At 47.7% G+C, this 15150-nt stretch overlaps 1 protein-coding gene across 2 annotated transcripts in view; it reads left to right on the top strand.

Moving 5' to 3' along the window:
* The window catches only part of SUGP1 (SURP and G-patch domain containing 1), a 32535-nt gene extending 18715 nt beyond the window's left edge, over nucleotides 1-13820 (top strand). For both annotated transcript variants that reach the window (XM_047833026.1, XM_047833017.1), the window contains exons 8-14: nucleotides 2579-2934; nucleotides 10440-10546; nucleotides 11437-11614; nucleotides 12041-12147; nucleotides 12995-13140; nucleotides 13222-13351; nucleotides 13621-13820. In XM_047833026.1, the coding sequence (XP_047688982.1) occupies nucleotides 2579-2934; nucleotides 10440-10546; nucleotides 11437-11614; nucleotides 12041-12147; nucleotides 12995-13140; nucleotides 13222-13351; nucleotides 13621-13647 (1051 nt within the window). In that variant the 3' untranslated portion in view covers nucleotides 13648-13820. The remainder of the gene's footprint in view (nucleotides 1-2578; nucleotides 2935-10439; nucleotides 10547-11436; nucleotides 11615-12040; nucleotides 12148-12994; nucleotides 13141-13221; nucleotides 13352-13620) is intronic.
* Nucleotides 13821-15150: the final 1330 nt, after the last annotated feature.

Raw genomic sequence — 15150 nt, 5'->3', positions numbered from 1 at the left:
AATTTTTTTTTTCTCTTAGAGGAAAAAAAAAATTTTTTTTAATGTTTATTTTTGAGAGAGAGTGTGTATGCACACACAAGCGGGAAAGGGGCAGAGAGAGAGGGAGAGACAGAATCCCAAGCGGGCTCCACTCTGTCATCACAGAACCCTATGTGGGGCTCAATCCCACAAATCGTGAGATCATGACCCGCACCAAAATCTGGAGTCGGATACCCAACCAACTGAGCCACTCAGGTGCCCAGAGAGAGAATCTTAAACAGGATCCGTGCTTAGCGCGGAGCCCAGTGGGACTCAATCCCATGACCCTGGGATCATGTCCTGAACCAAAATCAGGTGTCAGACGATTAACTGAGTGAGCCAGCCAGGCTGTCCAGTTCCAACAGTTTTTTAATCTATTTTTTCTACATAGATGATGTTACTTGAAAATCGTTTTATTTCTTCTTTCTCAGTTGGTATATCTGCTGTTCGCATTAGCTAAGACTTCTGGTACAGTGTTGAAAACATTGGGGTGGGATATTCTGGCCTTATTCCTAAGTGGGGAAACTTCTAGTTTCTCACTATTAAGTATGATGCTAGCTATAGGTTTTTTGTAGACACTCTTTATCAAATTGAGAAAGTTCTCTTATGTTTCTAGTTTACTGAGTGTTTTTATCACTAATGGGTGTTGGGTTTGGTCAAAGGCTTTTTCTGCAGCTATTGATATGATCATGTTAAGCCAGCTTTGCATGCCTGGAATAAATACCACTTGGTTGTGATGTATACTTTTTCAAAATTTTTCAAAAATTTTTAATTTGAGATACGGCTGACACATAATACCTAGTTTTAGGTGTCCAATATAGTCATTTGACAATTATATGCATTACAAAATGGTCACTGCGAGAGGTGTAGTTACCATGTGTTACCACACAAAGTTATTACACTGTTATTGACTATATTTCTTATGCTGTATTTTTCACCCCCCTTGACTTATAACTAGAAGTTTGTATCTCTTCATCATTTTCACCTATTTTGCCTGTCCCCCCATCCCCCTGTAATTCTTACACATTTGTAGATTCAGTCTGCTAATATTTGGTTGAGGATTTTTATATCTGTGTTCATTAGAGATATTGATCTGTAGTTTTCTTACAAAATCTTTGGTTTTGGTATTAGGGTAATTGGATAAGTTAAGTATTCTCTGTTTCTGTCCTGTGAAAGGGATTGTAGAGAATTGATATAATTTCTTCCTTAAATGTGTGGTATTTTCGTCAGTGAACTGCTCTAGGTCTGGTGCTTTCTGTTTTTGAAATGTTCTTACTCAATTTCTTTTCTTTTCTTTTCTTTTCTTTTCTTTTCTTTTCTTAAAAGATTTTATTTTTAATCCCTACGCCCAACGTGGGGCTTGAACTCACAACCCCTAGATCAAGAGTCTCATGCTCTACCAACTGAATAGCCAGGGGTGCTCCACTCAATCTCTTTAATAGAAGTAGATCTGTTCACATTGTGTATTTCTGGGGTGAAGAAGTATGAAGGAGTACAAAGGAGAGGCCACCATCTCCCCGTCCTTCTATGCCACCTTAGGTACCAGTGTTAGCACGGCTGGGATCCTTCTACCCCTTCCTGGCTCTCATGGAGACACATAGAAACAGTCTTTGGGGTTTCTTTCTGCTATCGTTCTTTTGTATGAAAAGAATTTACAGCATCCTCGAGCCTGCCCACTGCTTTAGAGCACAGTATTATGCTGCAACCAGAACCTCCAGGTTCATGAGTGCAGGTCTAGCCCCTCTTGTTGAGACCTGTGTAGCCCATGCTATACACAGATTTTGCTGTGTGGAACTGAGCTGTGACTCTTCCCTCTGTTGTGGGCCCCAGAATTGGGACTGTCAGCTCAAGACCTGCATAATTGAGAGATGCTGGGCAGGTGCAGAGGGAGCTGTAGTTTCTGCCTGCTTCACACTTGGGACTGGGGTTAGTGGCGGGGGTGGGAGGGGGGACCAAGGGGACCCTCGGCTTCCAGTGAGGTGGGGTGGGGGCTTTTGCCCTTCAGTTGGAGTGCAGTCCCTATCCATTCCGAGTTTTGTTTTGGCTCCATTTGCTATTGATGCCTCTCAAGGATACATCAGAGAGAAGCACAGATGTGCCAAGCTGTCAGGTTTGGGACGGATCTTGCCTTTCTAGCACCAGGTGTCTCTCCCAACTCAGGATTTCTCGAAGGCACCACTGTGCTCATCTAGAGCAGCAGGGGAGGAAGCCCTACAGAGCCTGGGGAAGGTCTGAGAGAACCCGCCCCTTTTTTTTGAAACGGGATCAATTATGTTGTGATGGGTGTCTGACAGCGCTGGCATAGGGACTTTGACCAGTGCTCATAGGAGTGGCATGGTGACAAGCTCTGAGTATGTCACACTGTTCCTCAAGCTTGGGCTCCCGGAGCCAGCAGCCACTAAAGCCTGGCAGTGCAGGAGGTCATGGTGGAGACCTCAATCCTCAAGCCATAACCCTGGCTAACCTGAGCATGTGTGCACAAGGCCCAAGCTGCTCCTGCCCAGAATCAGGCAGGGAGCTTGGGCCCAGCTGATGGTGTGCCCCCCACTCTCCTTTGCAGCTTTCTATACGAACCCAACAGCCAAGGGTACAAATACTACCGCCAGAAGCTGGAGGAGTTCCGGAAAGCTAAGGCTGGCCCCACAGGCACTCTCATGGCACCCGACCTCAGCCTGAAACGCAAATCCCCTCCTGAGACCCCATCAGGGTCCTTACCCCCAGCTGCTGCCTGCCCTGCCTCATCTGCCCCCTCGCCTGCAGTCACCCCAGCTCCAACCATCCCTGGGAAGCCGGCCACCACAGCCACTGTGAAAAAGAAGCGAAAGAGCCGGTGGGGGCCTGAAGAGGACAAAGTGGAACTCCCGCCCGCCGAGCTGGTACAGAGGGATGTAGACGCCTCTCCCTCACCTCTGTCAGGTGGGCTGACCCCCTTCCCCCTCCTCTGTCAGGATAGTCTGGCTTTTTTCACTGAGCAGAATGTTTCCAAGGTTCATCTGTGTTCTAGCATAGCATGTGTCAGAGTTTCATTGCTTCTTATGACTGAGTAATATTCCATTTTATGGCTGGACTGCACTTTATCCATTCATCGGTTGATGGACACATGGGTTTCCACCTTTTGGCAGCTGTGAATAGTGCTGCTGTGAACTTTGGTCTGCAAGTACCATTTGAATCCGTGATTTGATTCTCTTGGGTCCATACCTAGGAGTGGAATCACTGGACCATATCATAATTCTCTTTAACTCTTTGAAGGTCCACCAAACTATTTTCTGTAGCAAGTACGCCATTTTCTGTTCCTACCAACCCTGCACAGCCTTCCCATTTCTCCACATCTTTGCCTTTTTATAATAGCCGTCCTAGTAGGTATAAAGTAGAATCACGTTGTAGTTTTGAATCACATTTCCCTAATGTCTGATGGTGTTGATCATCTTTTCATGTACTAATTGGTCATTTGTATAGCTTGTTTGGAGAAACGTCTGTTTTAGTCCTTTGCCCACTTTTAAATTGGCATGTCTTTTTGTTCTTAAGTTGTACGGATTCTTTATATATTCTGCATATTAACCCCCTATTCAGATACATGGTTTGCAAATGCATCCTCTCATTCTGTGGATTGTCTTTTTATCCCTCGATAGTGTCCTTTGATGCACAGAAGTTTTAAATTTTGACAGAGTTCGGTTTATTTTTCCCTTTGTTGCCTGTGCTTTTGGTTTCATTTATGAAACCAAAGCTAAATTCAAGGTCACGAAGATTTGCCCCTATGTCCTGGGTTTTTTTATATTTTGGAACTCTGATTTACTTTGAGGTAATTTTTATATATGATATAAGCTAAGGATCCAACTTTATTCTTTTGCATGTGGAGATCCAGTGTTGCAGCACCATTTGTTGAAGAGGCTTTTCTTTCCCCATTGAATGGTCTTGACACCCTTGTCAAAACTCAATTGTCCAGAGATGTAAGGGTTTATTTCTGGGCTCTGTATTCTATTATACTGGTTTGTATGTCTATCCTTAGATCAGTACCAACTATTTTGATTATTGTAGCTTTGTAGTAAGTTTTGAAATTGAGAGTGTGAATCTTCCAACTTTGTTCTTTTTCAAGCTTTGGCTATTGAAGGTCTTGAATTTTCAGATGTGCTTTTCCATTTCGTAAAAACAGTTGGAATTTTGATAGAGCTTGTACTGAGTCTGTAGATTGCTTTGGACAGTATGGACACATTAACAGTATTTAAGTCTTTCTTACAACAAATACACCACCAACAACAACAACCAGTCTTCCAGTCTGTGCACACAAGATGTCTTTCCATTGACTTAGGTCTTTGTTAATCTTTCACCATGTTTTGTAGTTTTCATTGTATGTGTCTTATACCCCCTTAGTTAACTTTATTCCTAAGTGATTTATATTTTTAATGCCTTTTAACAATTGCTTTTAAAATTTTGTTTTAGGATTATTTGTTGCTAATGTATAGAAATACAACTGATTTTTTTTGCATGTTGACATTGGATCCTTCAGCTTTCCTGAATTCATTTATTAGCATTGACAATCTTTTCATGGATTTTTTAGGTTTTCCTGTGTATAATTATGATCATGTCATCTACAAATAGAGATCATTTTACTTCTTCCTTTCCAAGTGGGATCCCTCTTATTATTTCTTTTTCTTGCCTAATTGCTAGAACTTCTAGTTAGCACTTCTAGTACTATTTGAATAGAGGTGGGAATAATGGGCATCCGTACCTTGTTTTGATCTGAGGGGGAATGACTTTAGCCTTTCACTATTGAGTGTAATGTTAGCTATGTTTTCTGTTTTTTGTTTTTAAGTTTATTTATTTTGAGATAGAGAATGAGCTGGGCGAGGGGTAGAGAGAGAATTTCAAACAGGCTCCAAGCTGTCAGCACAGAGCCCGACACAGGGCTCAAACCCTTAAAACCGAGGTTATGACCTAAGCCAAAACCAAGAGTTGGACGCCCAACCACTGACCCACCCAGGTGACCCTAGCTATGTGTTTTTTATACGTGACCTTTATCATGTTGAGGAAGTTCCTTTCTGTTCCTAGATTATTTAATGTTTTTATCATGGAGGTGTGTTAGATTTTGTCACATGCTTTTTCTGCATCAATTGAAATGATTGGATGTTTTTTTTTTCCTTTAGTCTGCTAACGCGTGTTTCACTGGTTAATTTTTTTATATTGAACCATGCGATATTGTGGTTTATAGGAAATACCTATTTGACCATTCAGGTGACCAAAGTAATATTTCTTATATGTATTTGGCCTTTGTTCACAGTTCCTGGCTCACAGTTCTCCCAAAACTCTTGGAATTTCCTGAGTGATAAGAGCAATGGGAGCATCTTTTGTTGTATTATTTGGTCTCCGTCCTCAGGTCATGAAAATGCTTCAGGGCCATAAAGGTGAAATGGGTGTCTTGTTATTAATAAGCCCCTTTCTACCACAACTGGATTTTATGTTACTGAGGTGACTTTTGGAAAGCACCTAAGGATCAGGGCTGGTTGCCAGGGGAACCAACCATAAGTAAAAGGTTGGAACATTCAGTCCCACCACCCCCTGATATCCAGGGAGGGTAAAGGGGCTGGAGGTTGAATTGATCAGCGGCTAATGATTTCATCAATCATGCCTATGCAGTGAGGCCTCCATAAAAAACCCAAAAGACAGGGTTCAGAGAGCTTCCAGGTTGATGAACACATGGAGGTTCAGAGACAGTGGCATGCTCAGTGGCATAGAAGCTCTGGGCACTTGCCCCATACCTTGTTTTTTCCACCTGGCTTTCCTAACTTACATCCTTTTATGACATATAAGTAAAGCAATCATCTTGTATGTAAAGTGTTCTCTGAGTTCTATGAGCCACTCTAGCAAATTAATTGAATCCAGAGAGGGGATTGTGGGAACCTCTGATCTACAGCCAGTTAGAAGCATAGGTGATGACTTGGGCTTGCAGTTGGCATCTAAAGTTGATGTGGGAGGGAGGAGCAGTCTTGTAAGACTGACCCCTTAACCCATGACATCTGATGCTACCTCCTGGTAGATAGTGATAGAACTGAACTAAACTACAGGACACCCAGCAGGTGTCTGAGAATTGCTTGTTGGTGTGGGGAACCCTCTCCTCTCCCCCCACACTCCCGACCATACACACGGAATTGGTATCAGAACTATTTAAACCACCTTTGCACTTCTGTGATAAATCCCACTTGGTCATGGTGCATAATCCTTTTACCATGTGATCGTATTCAGTTTGCTGGTATTTTGTTGTGTCTGTCTGCATCTATATTCATAAGGAATATTGGTCTCTAGTTTTCTTGTGGTGTTTTTGTCTGCTTTTGGTATCAGGGTAATAGTAGTGTTTTGAAATGAGTTAGGAAATGTTCCCTTCAATTTTTTGGAAGAGTTTGAGAAGAATTAGCATGAGTTATTCTTTTAAATGTCTGGTAGAATTCACCAGTAACACCATCTGGTTCAGGGCTTTTCTTTGTTGGGAGGTATTGTGTGTGTGTGTGTGTGTGTGTGTGTGTGTGTGTGTGTGTGTGTGTGTTAGAGATTTATTTATTTTTGGGAGAGAGAGTGCAAGCAGGGAAGGGGCAGAGAGAGAGAGGGACAGAAGATCTGAAGCAGGCTCTGCACTGACAGCAGTGGGCCTGATGCAGGGCTTGAACTCATGAACCTCAAGATCATGACCTAAGCTGAAGTCGGATGCTCAACCAACTTAGCCACCCAGGCGCCCCGATGAGAAGTTATTGATTGCTGATTCAATCTCCTTGTTTTAAGTCTATTCAGATTTTCTATTTCTTCTTGAGCTAGTTTTGGTAATTTACGGGTTTCTAGGAATTGGTTCACTTCATCTAGGTTATCCAACTTGTTGGCTTCTAGGTGTTCATAGTATTCTTTTACAATCCCTTTTTATTTCTATAAAATCATTAGTAATATTCCCTCCCTCTTTGATTTCTGATTTTAGTGAGTTTTTTCTCTTTTTTCTTAGGTAATCTGTCTAAAGGTATGTCATTTTGTTCATCTTTTTAAAAAAAACAACTTTTGATTCTATGGATTTACTCTACCATATTTCTTCTATTTCTTTTCTTCTTCTTCTTCTTCTTCTTCTTCTTCTTCTTCTTCTTCTTCTTTATTTTTGAGAGAGCGAGCATGTGCATGCTCGCAAGCAGGAGAGGGGCAGAGAGAAAGGGGGAGAGAGGATCTGAAGGGGGCTCTGCACTGACAGCAGAGAGCACAATGCGGGGGTCGAACTCACAAACCTGGAGATGATGACCTGAGCCAGAGTTGGATGCTTACTGACTGAGCCACCCAGGTGCCCTATCTGTACCATATTTATACTTCCTATTTCCTATATCTTCATTCTAATCTTCATTTCCTTCCCTCTGCTAGCTCTGGAATTAGTTTGCTTTTCTTTTTCTAGTTCTTTAAGGTGGACAGTTAGGTTATTAATTGGAGATCTTTTAAGTTTATATATTTTTTGAGAGAGCAAGAGCACAGGCAGGGGAGGGGCAGAGAGAGAGAGAGAGAGAGAGAGAGAGACACACGCAAGGCTCGAACTCACAAATCATGAGATCATGACCTGAATGAAAGACAGACGGTTAACTGACTGAGCCACGCATGTGCCCCTCATCTCTTATTTTCTAATCTTTCTTTGTAACTTCCTCTTTGATCTATTGATTGTTTAAGAGGGCGTTGTTCAATTTCCACATATTTGTGAGTTTACCAGTTTTCCTTCTGTTAATGATTTCTAGCTTGATTCCATTGTGATCAGAAAAGATACTTTGTGATTTCAGTCTTTTAATTGAAACTCATTTTGTAATCTAAATGTAATCTTTCCTAGAGAACGTTTTATGTGCACACAAGAAGACTGTCTTCTGCCATTGCTGGATTGCACATTCTGTATACATCTGTTAGGCATCGCTGGTGTAGAGTTTAATCTTCTATAATCTTCTATATCCTTATTGATATGAAAAATGGGGTATTGACATCTCTAGTTACTATTGTTGAACTGTCCATTTCTCCCTTCAATTTTGTCAATTTTTGCTTCATATATCATGAGGCTCTTTTGTTAGGTAGGGTGTGGGGGATGTCTTTTTTTTTGAGAGAGTGTGCACACATGCAAGTGGGGGAGAGGGACAGAGAATCTTTTTTTTTTTTTTAATATTTATTTATTTTTGGGAGAGCGCAAGTGAGGGAGGAGCAGAGAGTGGGCTGACAGGCTGACAGCAGTGAGCCCAATGTGGGGCTCAAACCCACGAACCTCAAGATCATGACCTGACCCAAAGTCAGACACTCAACCAAGCCACCCAGTGCCGAGAGAGAGAGAAAGGGAGAGGGAGAGAGAATGAGAATGAATGAATGAATGAATGAATGAATGAATCTATCTTAAGCAGGCTCCACGCTCAGCGAGATCCTACATCCCTGGGATCATGACCTGAGCCAAAATCAAGAGTCAAATGCTCAGCAGACTGAGCCACCCAAGCGCCTCAAGTTCTATCTTCTTTCTGTTTTACATTTTTTATCAACATAGAACATCCTTCTTTTTCTCTTGTAACCTTTTTGGACCGGAAGTCTATTTTGTCTGATGCTAGTATGGCCACTCCAGCTCTCTCAGTTGCTATTTGTATGAAATACATTTTTCCATCCTTTCACTTTCAACTTATTTGTGACTTCATATCTAAGGCGAGTGCCTCGTACACAGCATGTAGATCAATCCTGCTATCTCCCTTAAGCTTTAAAGTACTTGGATTCATTCTTGTCATAGAAAGCTCAAGAAATGCATGATGATAAGCACCATAATTGCCACAGTTTTGCACAATCAACTGCAACATCTGCCTCCTTGACAGTTTCAGAGATGGCCAACATGTGGTCTTGTTTCTCATTTTCTACCACAAAGCGGCCAGTAGAGTGGGGAGTTTGTTGTCATCACATTCTGCAGGTGACAATCGGTGACTGAGAGAGGCTATCTTACGGCATCTGTCTCACTGCCCTCCACACAGCCTGCCCTGCACACAGAACCGTCTCAACCTCCCTCACCCCTGAACACACAGATACATAGAGGAGTCATATGTGCTCTGGTGCTGACACCTACGTTTATTTTATTTATAATGGACCAAGAGGGAAGACAGCTTACCCAAGTCACATGGCTAGCCTGTTGGCCTTTCCCATCCAGTTCTGGAGGTTGTCTGTTCAGTGCTTCCCTTGTCCAAGGAGAAAAGCTAGTGAAGATTCTAGTACTCAGTGTGGTTCCAGGTAGCATCTCTGCCTAGGGTCAGATTGCTGTCAAATGCCGAACTCAAGTGCCCCCCTATAACGAAGGGTGCTCTGCCGTGAGTCTTGTTCTGATGTGTGCATGCCACAGTTCTGAAACCATGTCCTTGAGGTCTGGCCCCAGCTCCCAGCTGGTGAGGAGGCCTCCCCTGTCGTCTAGTGCACAGGCTCCGAAGTCACATATCCAGGTTTAGGTCTCACTGGCCTGTGTCGTCCCTGGGAGGGTGTGAACAGCCCCCACCTGCTTGCTTGCTGGTAAAGTGACTGGAGGAGGGGGACTTTGGGTACATTCCAGGCACACAGCAGGCTGCTCAGACCTTGACTCCCTTGCCCTCTCCACAGGGCTCCCACACAGACCTTCCAGGAGGTATTGGGGAATAAACATGGGCTCAAGAAGCACTTGTGAGTGGTTCTTGCAGGTGAAGCCCCAGCCCTGGTGAGCTAGGAGAATCTGGCTCTTTGCACATACCAGAAGGGCCTCTGTATCCCCCTCTGCCCAGCTTCTCCTCCCCCAGGAAGCCACCGCCTGAGGGGTGGTTGTTTCCGCCACCCAGATGGGGCTGTCACAGCATCTTCATGTGGATTAGTGTTGCTGGCTCCAGCCAAGCTCCAAAGCTGATGCCAAATTAAATGTCAGTTGCTTTGAGGATGGTCGGCTGCTTCCCCAGAAGGAGCTAACAGAGCTATACACAGAGCTGAGTCTGATGCCAGACTCTAAACCCTCGTGTGTCTACACTGGGTGTCTGTTCCCTGCAGGGCTTATCTCTAAGAGTCAGTGTGTGAATGCACACACACACACGGGCACATGTTTATCTCTCCTCTCCTGTCTTTGCCTTTGCAAAGTCCCCCTCATGTCACCCATTAGATATGTGACCTTGAGGGAGGCCCTGGACCTCTAAGTTCTGATGTCATCATCTACACATAGGGATATAGAGCCTGCCTGGAGAGGTCATGTGAGGGTGACACTAGATGCACGTGACAGCACGGTGAGGCCCCTGGGATCATCACGTGACACAGGATACCAACTGTTGCGATGTGAAGGCCTTGTGCCATGTGCGCTAAGTGCCTCAGATGTCGTCAGCGCATGGACGCTGTACCACATGCAGGAGCAGGTCTGGACCTGTCCATCCGTTGTTGATCAGCCTGTGTCTTATTTCCAGTTCAGGACCTCAAGGGGCTTGGCTATGAGAAAGGGAAGCCTGTAGGTCTGGTGGGTGTCACAGAGCTGTCAGATGCCCAGAAGAAGCAGCTAAAGGAGCAACAGGAGGTAAGTCTGTGTGGCATAGAGCAGGCAGGCTCCAAAGGGGATAATGGAGTATTGTCCCCTCACCTCACAGGACAGTGGTCATGTTCTATTCTTTCTGAGCCTCCCTGTGTTGGGTGGATCCCACCATCAGTGGAGAGGTTCTTGGATAGGCACCCCCTTGTCAATGGCATTTCACCCCCCAAAGGCCCTTCCCAGCCTGCAATTGGACCCAGAGCTCAGTCCTCACACTGCCTGGGCAGCCCCTGAGGCTGATGCTCCACAACTACTCCCCGACATGCTCGTGGGCTGTTCCTGACTAGGTAGTCTCCATTTTAAGCTCTCTTTTCAGTGCCCTCCAACATCCAGTACAGGACAGGCCTGGCTAGCACTGGGCGCCCTGAACGATGTGACAAATGCTCAGTTGGTGTTGCCTGTGTTGGGATGAGGGCTGGCTTGGCAGGGAGCTCTATGGCCAGGGGCTTAGCCTCTGCTGCTTTCCTGGGGAACTACAGGCACACCCTTGGTTCTTAGGGACAACTCACCCTTGTCACCTCCTCCAGCCTGACGGCCCCGTCACATCCCCTTCAACCCTTCCGTGATCAGGGGCTTGCGGTGCCCTCATTTGGTCCACAGCAAGGGTGCCCAGGATGTGCTGGGTTCGGGCCAGATACCAGACTGGGTGAGGCAGAGAGGGCTCCTCCCTGCTGAAAACAGGGATCCAAGAAACCCAGGGCATGGCCTGGTACAGGACTTTGTCTTGAGTGCTTGCTCCAAGCCCTGCTCACGTGCCAGCCCAGGGAGGGCAGAAAGTGGGAAGGGTGAGGGGGCCTGACCTGCATAGGGAAGGCCAGGGGGTTGGCCTCCTGCACGTGTGGTACATTGCCTTGCTCACTGGCATGTGCTGCCCGCAGATGCAGCAGATGTATGACATGATCATGCAGCACAAGCGTGCGATGCAGGACATGCAGCTGTTGTGGGAGAAGGCACTGCAGCAGCACCAGCATGGCTACGACAGCGACGAGGAGGTAGACAGCGAGCTGGGCACCTGGGAACACCAGCTGCGGCGCATGGAGATGGACAAGACTCGGGGTGAGCCAAAGAACACATTGCAGGTGGGGCACGGTACCTAGCTGAGGCCTTGCCCTAAGGGTACTGCAGGCTCAGGAAGCCACACTCACCTGCCCGGGAAGGCACCTGGAGACACCACACTGGGGCCTTAAACCACCTGCCCAACCTATAAGACCTTGGGCAAGAGATTCAGCTTCTCTGCGCCTCAGGTTCCTCAGAGGAAAAAGAAATGGTTCTTTGTAAGTGTTCACTGCTGTCTGAACATGGCACTTAGCAGGGCTGCCTGGAGCAGCAGGGGTTTGGGTCAGGGTCTCAACCATCTGCCTCATTCCCCCATAGCCCCAGACTCCCCTCCCCACACAAGACTCATACCGTGCTGTGGGAGCACTCAGCCCACTCCCTGACTTCTTCCTTTTCTCCTCTCACCTTTCCCTCCTCTACGGGCAGAATGGGCTGAGCAGCTGACAAAGATGGGCCGTGGCAAGCACTTTATTGGAGACTTCCTGCCACCAGATGAGCTGGAGAAGTTCATGGAAACCTTCAAGGCCCTGAAGGTGAGCTGGGAGCATCCCTGGGCACCAGCCCCTGATGTAGGCCTGTCTAGCAGGCAGCCCTTCGAGTGTTCCAGCCCCTCCTGTTAGCATCACGAGGCAGGCGCCTGAGGCAGCCTCCAGGCCCCCCTCATTCACAGGAGGAGCTGGGCCCTCTTGCCTCAGGAGGCATCTGTTTATGATAGACACCGTCTGTGAAGGGAATTAGCAAATAACAGCTCAGCTGCCGCTTTAGAAACATTTCCCAGGGCTTCAGGGAAATTCAGCTTTCAGTGGAGCCAATTAAGTGCAGTTTACAGGCAAAACGTTTCTCAGGCAGAAGTCCCCAAGGACTGGGTTCTCCAGAACAAGAACTTCACATTCCTCCCATGCTGTTCTCATGCTCGTGAGGAGAGACAGCTGACGGGACACATCCCATGCCCTCTTTTGGGGGATTTTTGTAAAGCCGCTTTTGTACCGCATAACCTCATCAACAAGGCAGGCACCTTATTGACCACATGTTTTAGCATTCTGTGTAATGAATTGCCCTCAGAACATAGGGCTTTTTGTTGCTAATGAACCATTAATTTTTCCTGTGGTGGGTGAGGCCTGTGTGACCCATCACCTTGCCCTCTTTGACTTGGCCACCAGGCAGCTTGGTACAAAGTCTGGCCCTGGGGACCCTGAGAAAGAGCATCTTGGTCTGTTCTCAAGGAACCTGATCTGGTGCAGAGGAGGCAGATGGGCAGGTGGTCCCAGCAGCCAGTGAGGTTGTTGTGGGCAGTGCGGTGGGTGGAGGCTGTTCAAGCCAGGGCTGGGACCTGGGACAGTTGTAGCCCTGGTAGATGACAGCCAACTCCTTGCCCTGCAGGAGGGCCGAGAGCCTGACTACTCCGAGTACAAGGAGTTCAAACTGACGGTGGAGAACATTGGCTATCAGATGCTGATGAAAATGGGCTGGAAGGAGGGCGACGGGCTGGGCTCAGAGGGCCAGGGCATCAAGAACCCGGTCAACAAGTGAGTGTACGCTCCCCCTACCACCCTTCTGCTGGCACTGGCCTGGCCCCCTGCTTACTCTGCCCTGTCATTCCCCTGCAGAGGCACCACCACAGTAGATGGAGCCGGCTTTGGCATCGACCGGCCAGCAGAGCTCTCCAAGGAGGATGACGAGTATGAGGCCTTTCGCAAGAGGATGATGCTGGCCTACCGCTTCCGACCTAACCCCCTGGTGCGTGTGTCCCCAGCCTCCCACACGGCTTCTGGCTGGGCTCTCCAGAATCTCCACAGGGGGGTGGCAGTGCTGGTAACAGAGCTTCCCCTCCTTCCCCAGTCTAGCTAGGCAGTGTCTCACCAGCAACTCTACACCTTTCCACCTGCCCTCCCCTCTGAGCTCTGGTGAGCTCAGTAGTCCCTAGAAGGTTCTGGGCAGGAGGAACGGCTGTCTTTAGCATTCACCCCCTCCCCTTCTCCCCATTTTATCTTATTTGCCTCCCACAGAACAACCCCAGACGGCCTTACTACTGAGTATTCCAGAAAAACACACGAACGTATTTTCCAAACGACCGACCGTCCCTGGACTGTGGAATGTTCCGGCCTGCATTTCTGCCTGCCCTTCCCGTCGTCTCGAGTGTCGTGCCGTGTATTAAAAGTTCCAGCGCTTGCCCACCATGGCAGCCTGGTTTTGCCATCACCAGAAACCACTCCTGTTTCCTTAGCTGCAGGGCTGGGCTGGGCAGATGGACTGGGATCCTGCTGGGAAGGTTCCCTAGTGCTTGAAGAATCTGAGAAAACCACCTAGACCCTGTCTGCCTGTGGCCTCCCTCCCCCCACCCCATCATCCTGGGTTAGAGTTGAGGGGAGCATCCATGGACCTCCTGAGTGGGACTGGTGGCTGGCCAAACAAGAGCTGGCTGCACCTGGACCAGAGACATCAGGGGCATCCCAGTGTAGCACTGTGCTGCAGGAGGACGTTGGAAGGGGTCCCTAGACAGGGCCCAGACCTTAGAAGTGTGAGGCATGTCTACCCAGGGCACACCTATGCCAGTCACCTTGCCAGCAGGTGGCGCTGACGACGACTCCTCCCTGCAACAGTCACACACGGCAAGCCTAGCCTGTGATAGCTGCAGCCTAGGCTGCCCCAGCTGCCCTGGGTCCTGCCATTGGGGTAGACACTTAAGTCCCTGGGGCTCATGCCCCAGGAGGTGGCTTTATGGGCAGATGCAGCCTACATCTTCAGAGCCTGCACGTCCCATTTGTGCCGAGACCACCTGGGGCTCTTCCTCAGTTGCAGCTGCTGAGTGAGAAGCTTGGGTGGGGTCCCAGGAATCCGAGAGCCCTGCTTGAAGTATTATGGCTTGGAGATCTGAGGGGTCCCCACAACTCCCCCATATGCCCACACATGCCCCTAGTGGGTTCTGCTCAACACCTGTGGGCTCATGGGCTCTGAAAACTCTAGCTGGAGCTGGGCTTCTGGGCTAGCCTGCATTCTGTCATTCAGTAAACACAACACTGACTGAATGGATAGGATCTGCCCCCTGGCATGGCAGTGAACCTGAGACTGATAAATGCTGCGAAGAGGAGCTAGTTGCTGTCATGGAGGCAGCCTTGGGGAGTGTCTTAATGGGCAGGGGTGAGAGTGTCCAGGTACTGGGAGTCTCAACAGCAGAGCCCAGGCTGGAATGATGTATGCCACCCTGTCTCACCTCCATGGACACAGCCCAGAGCAGGGCAAAGGGGTGACATTCCCATGCATGGAGGCTGCCCAGGGGTCCCCGGGCTTGAGCACAAGAGTAGCTCTAGGGAGCCAGAGTTTCCATGGATAGGGACCCTAGGCATTAGTCCCAGGCACCTTGCCATCCAGGTAAAGGTCACCCCTTAATTGAATTCTCAGTGACTGGGAGGCTTGCCAGACTCAGCCCACGGACTTTACTCCCAGGCAAGTGGAGAGTTGGAAGAGATGGCCTCTGAATTCAGTGTGCTTGTGCAGGTGGCTCATTGCAGACACAGATGCAAGGCCAGGTTGCCGGA

Source organism: Prionailurus viverrinus, chromosome A2 (assembly GCF_022837055.1).
Source record: "Prionailurus viverrinus isolate Anna chromosome A2, UM_Priviv_1.0, whole genome shotgun sequence".
Lineage (NCBI taxonomy): Eukaryota > Metazoa > Chordata > Mammalia > Carnivora > Felidae > Prionailurus > Prionailurus viverrinus.
This window is presented reverse-complemented; position numbering and strand designations above follow the sequence as displayed.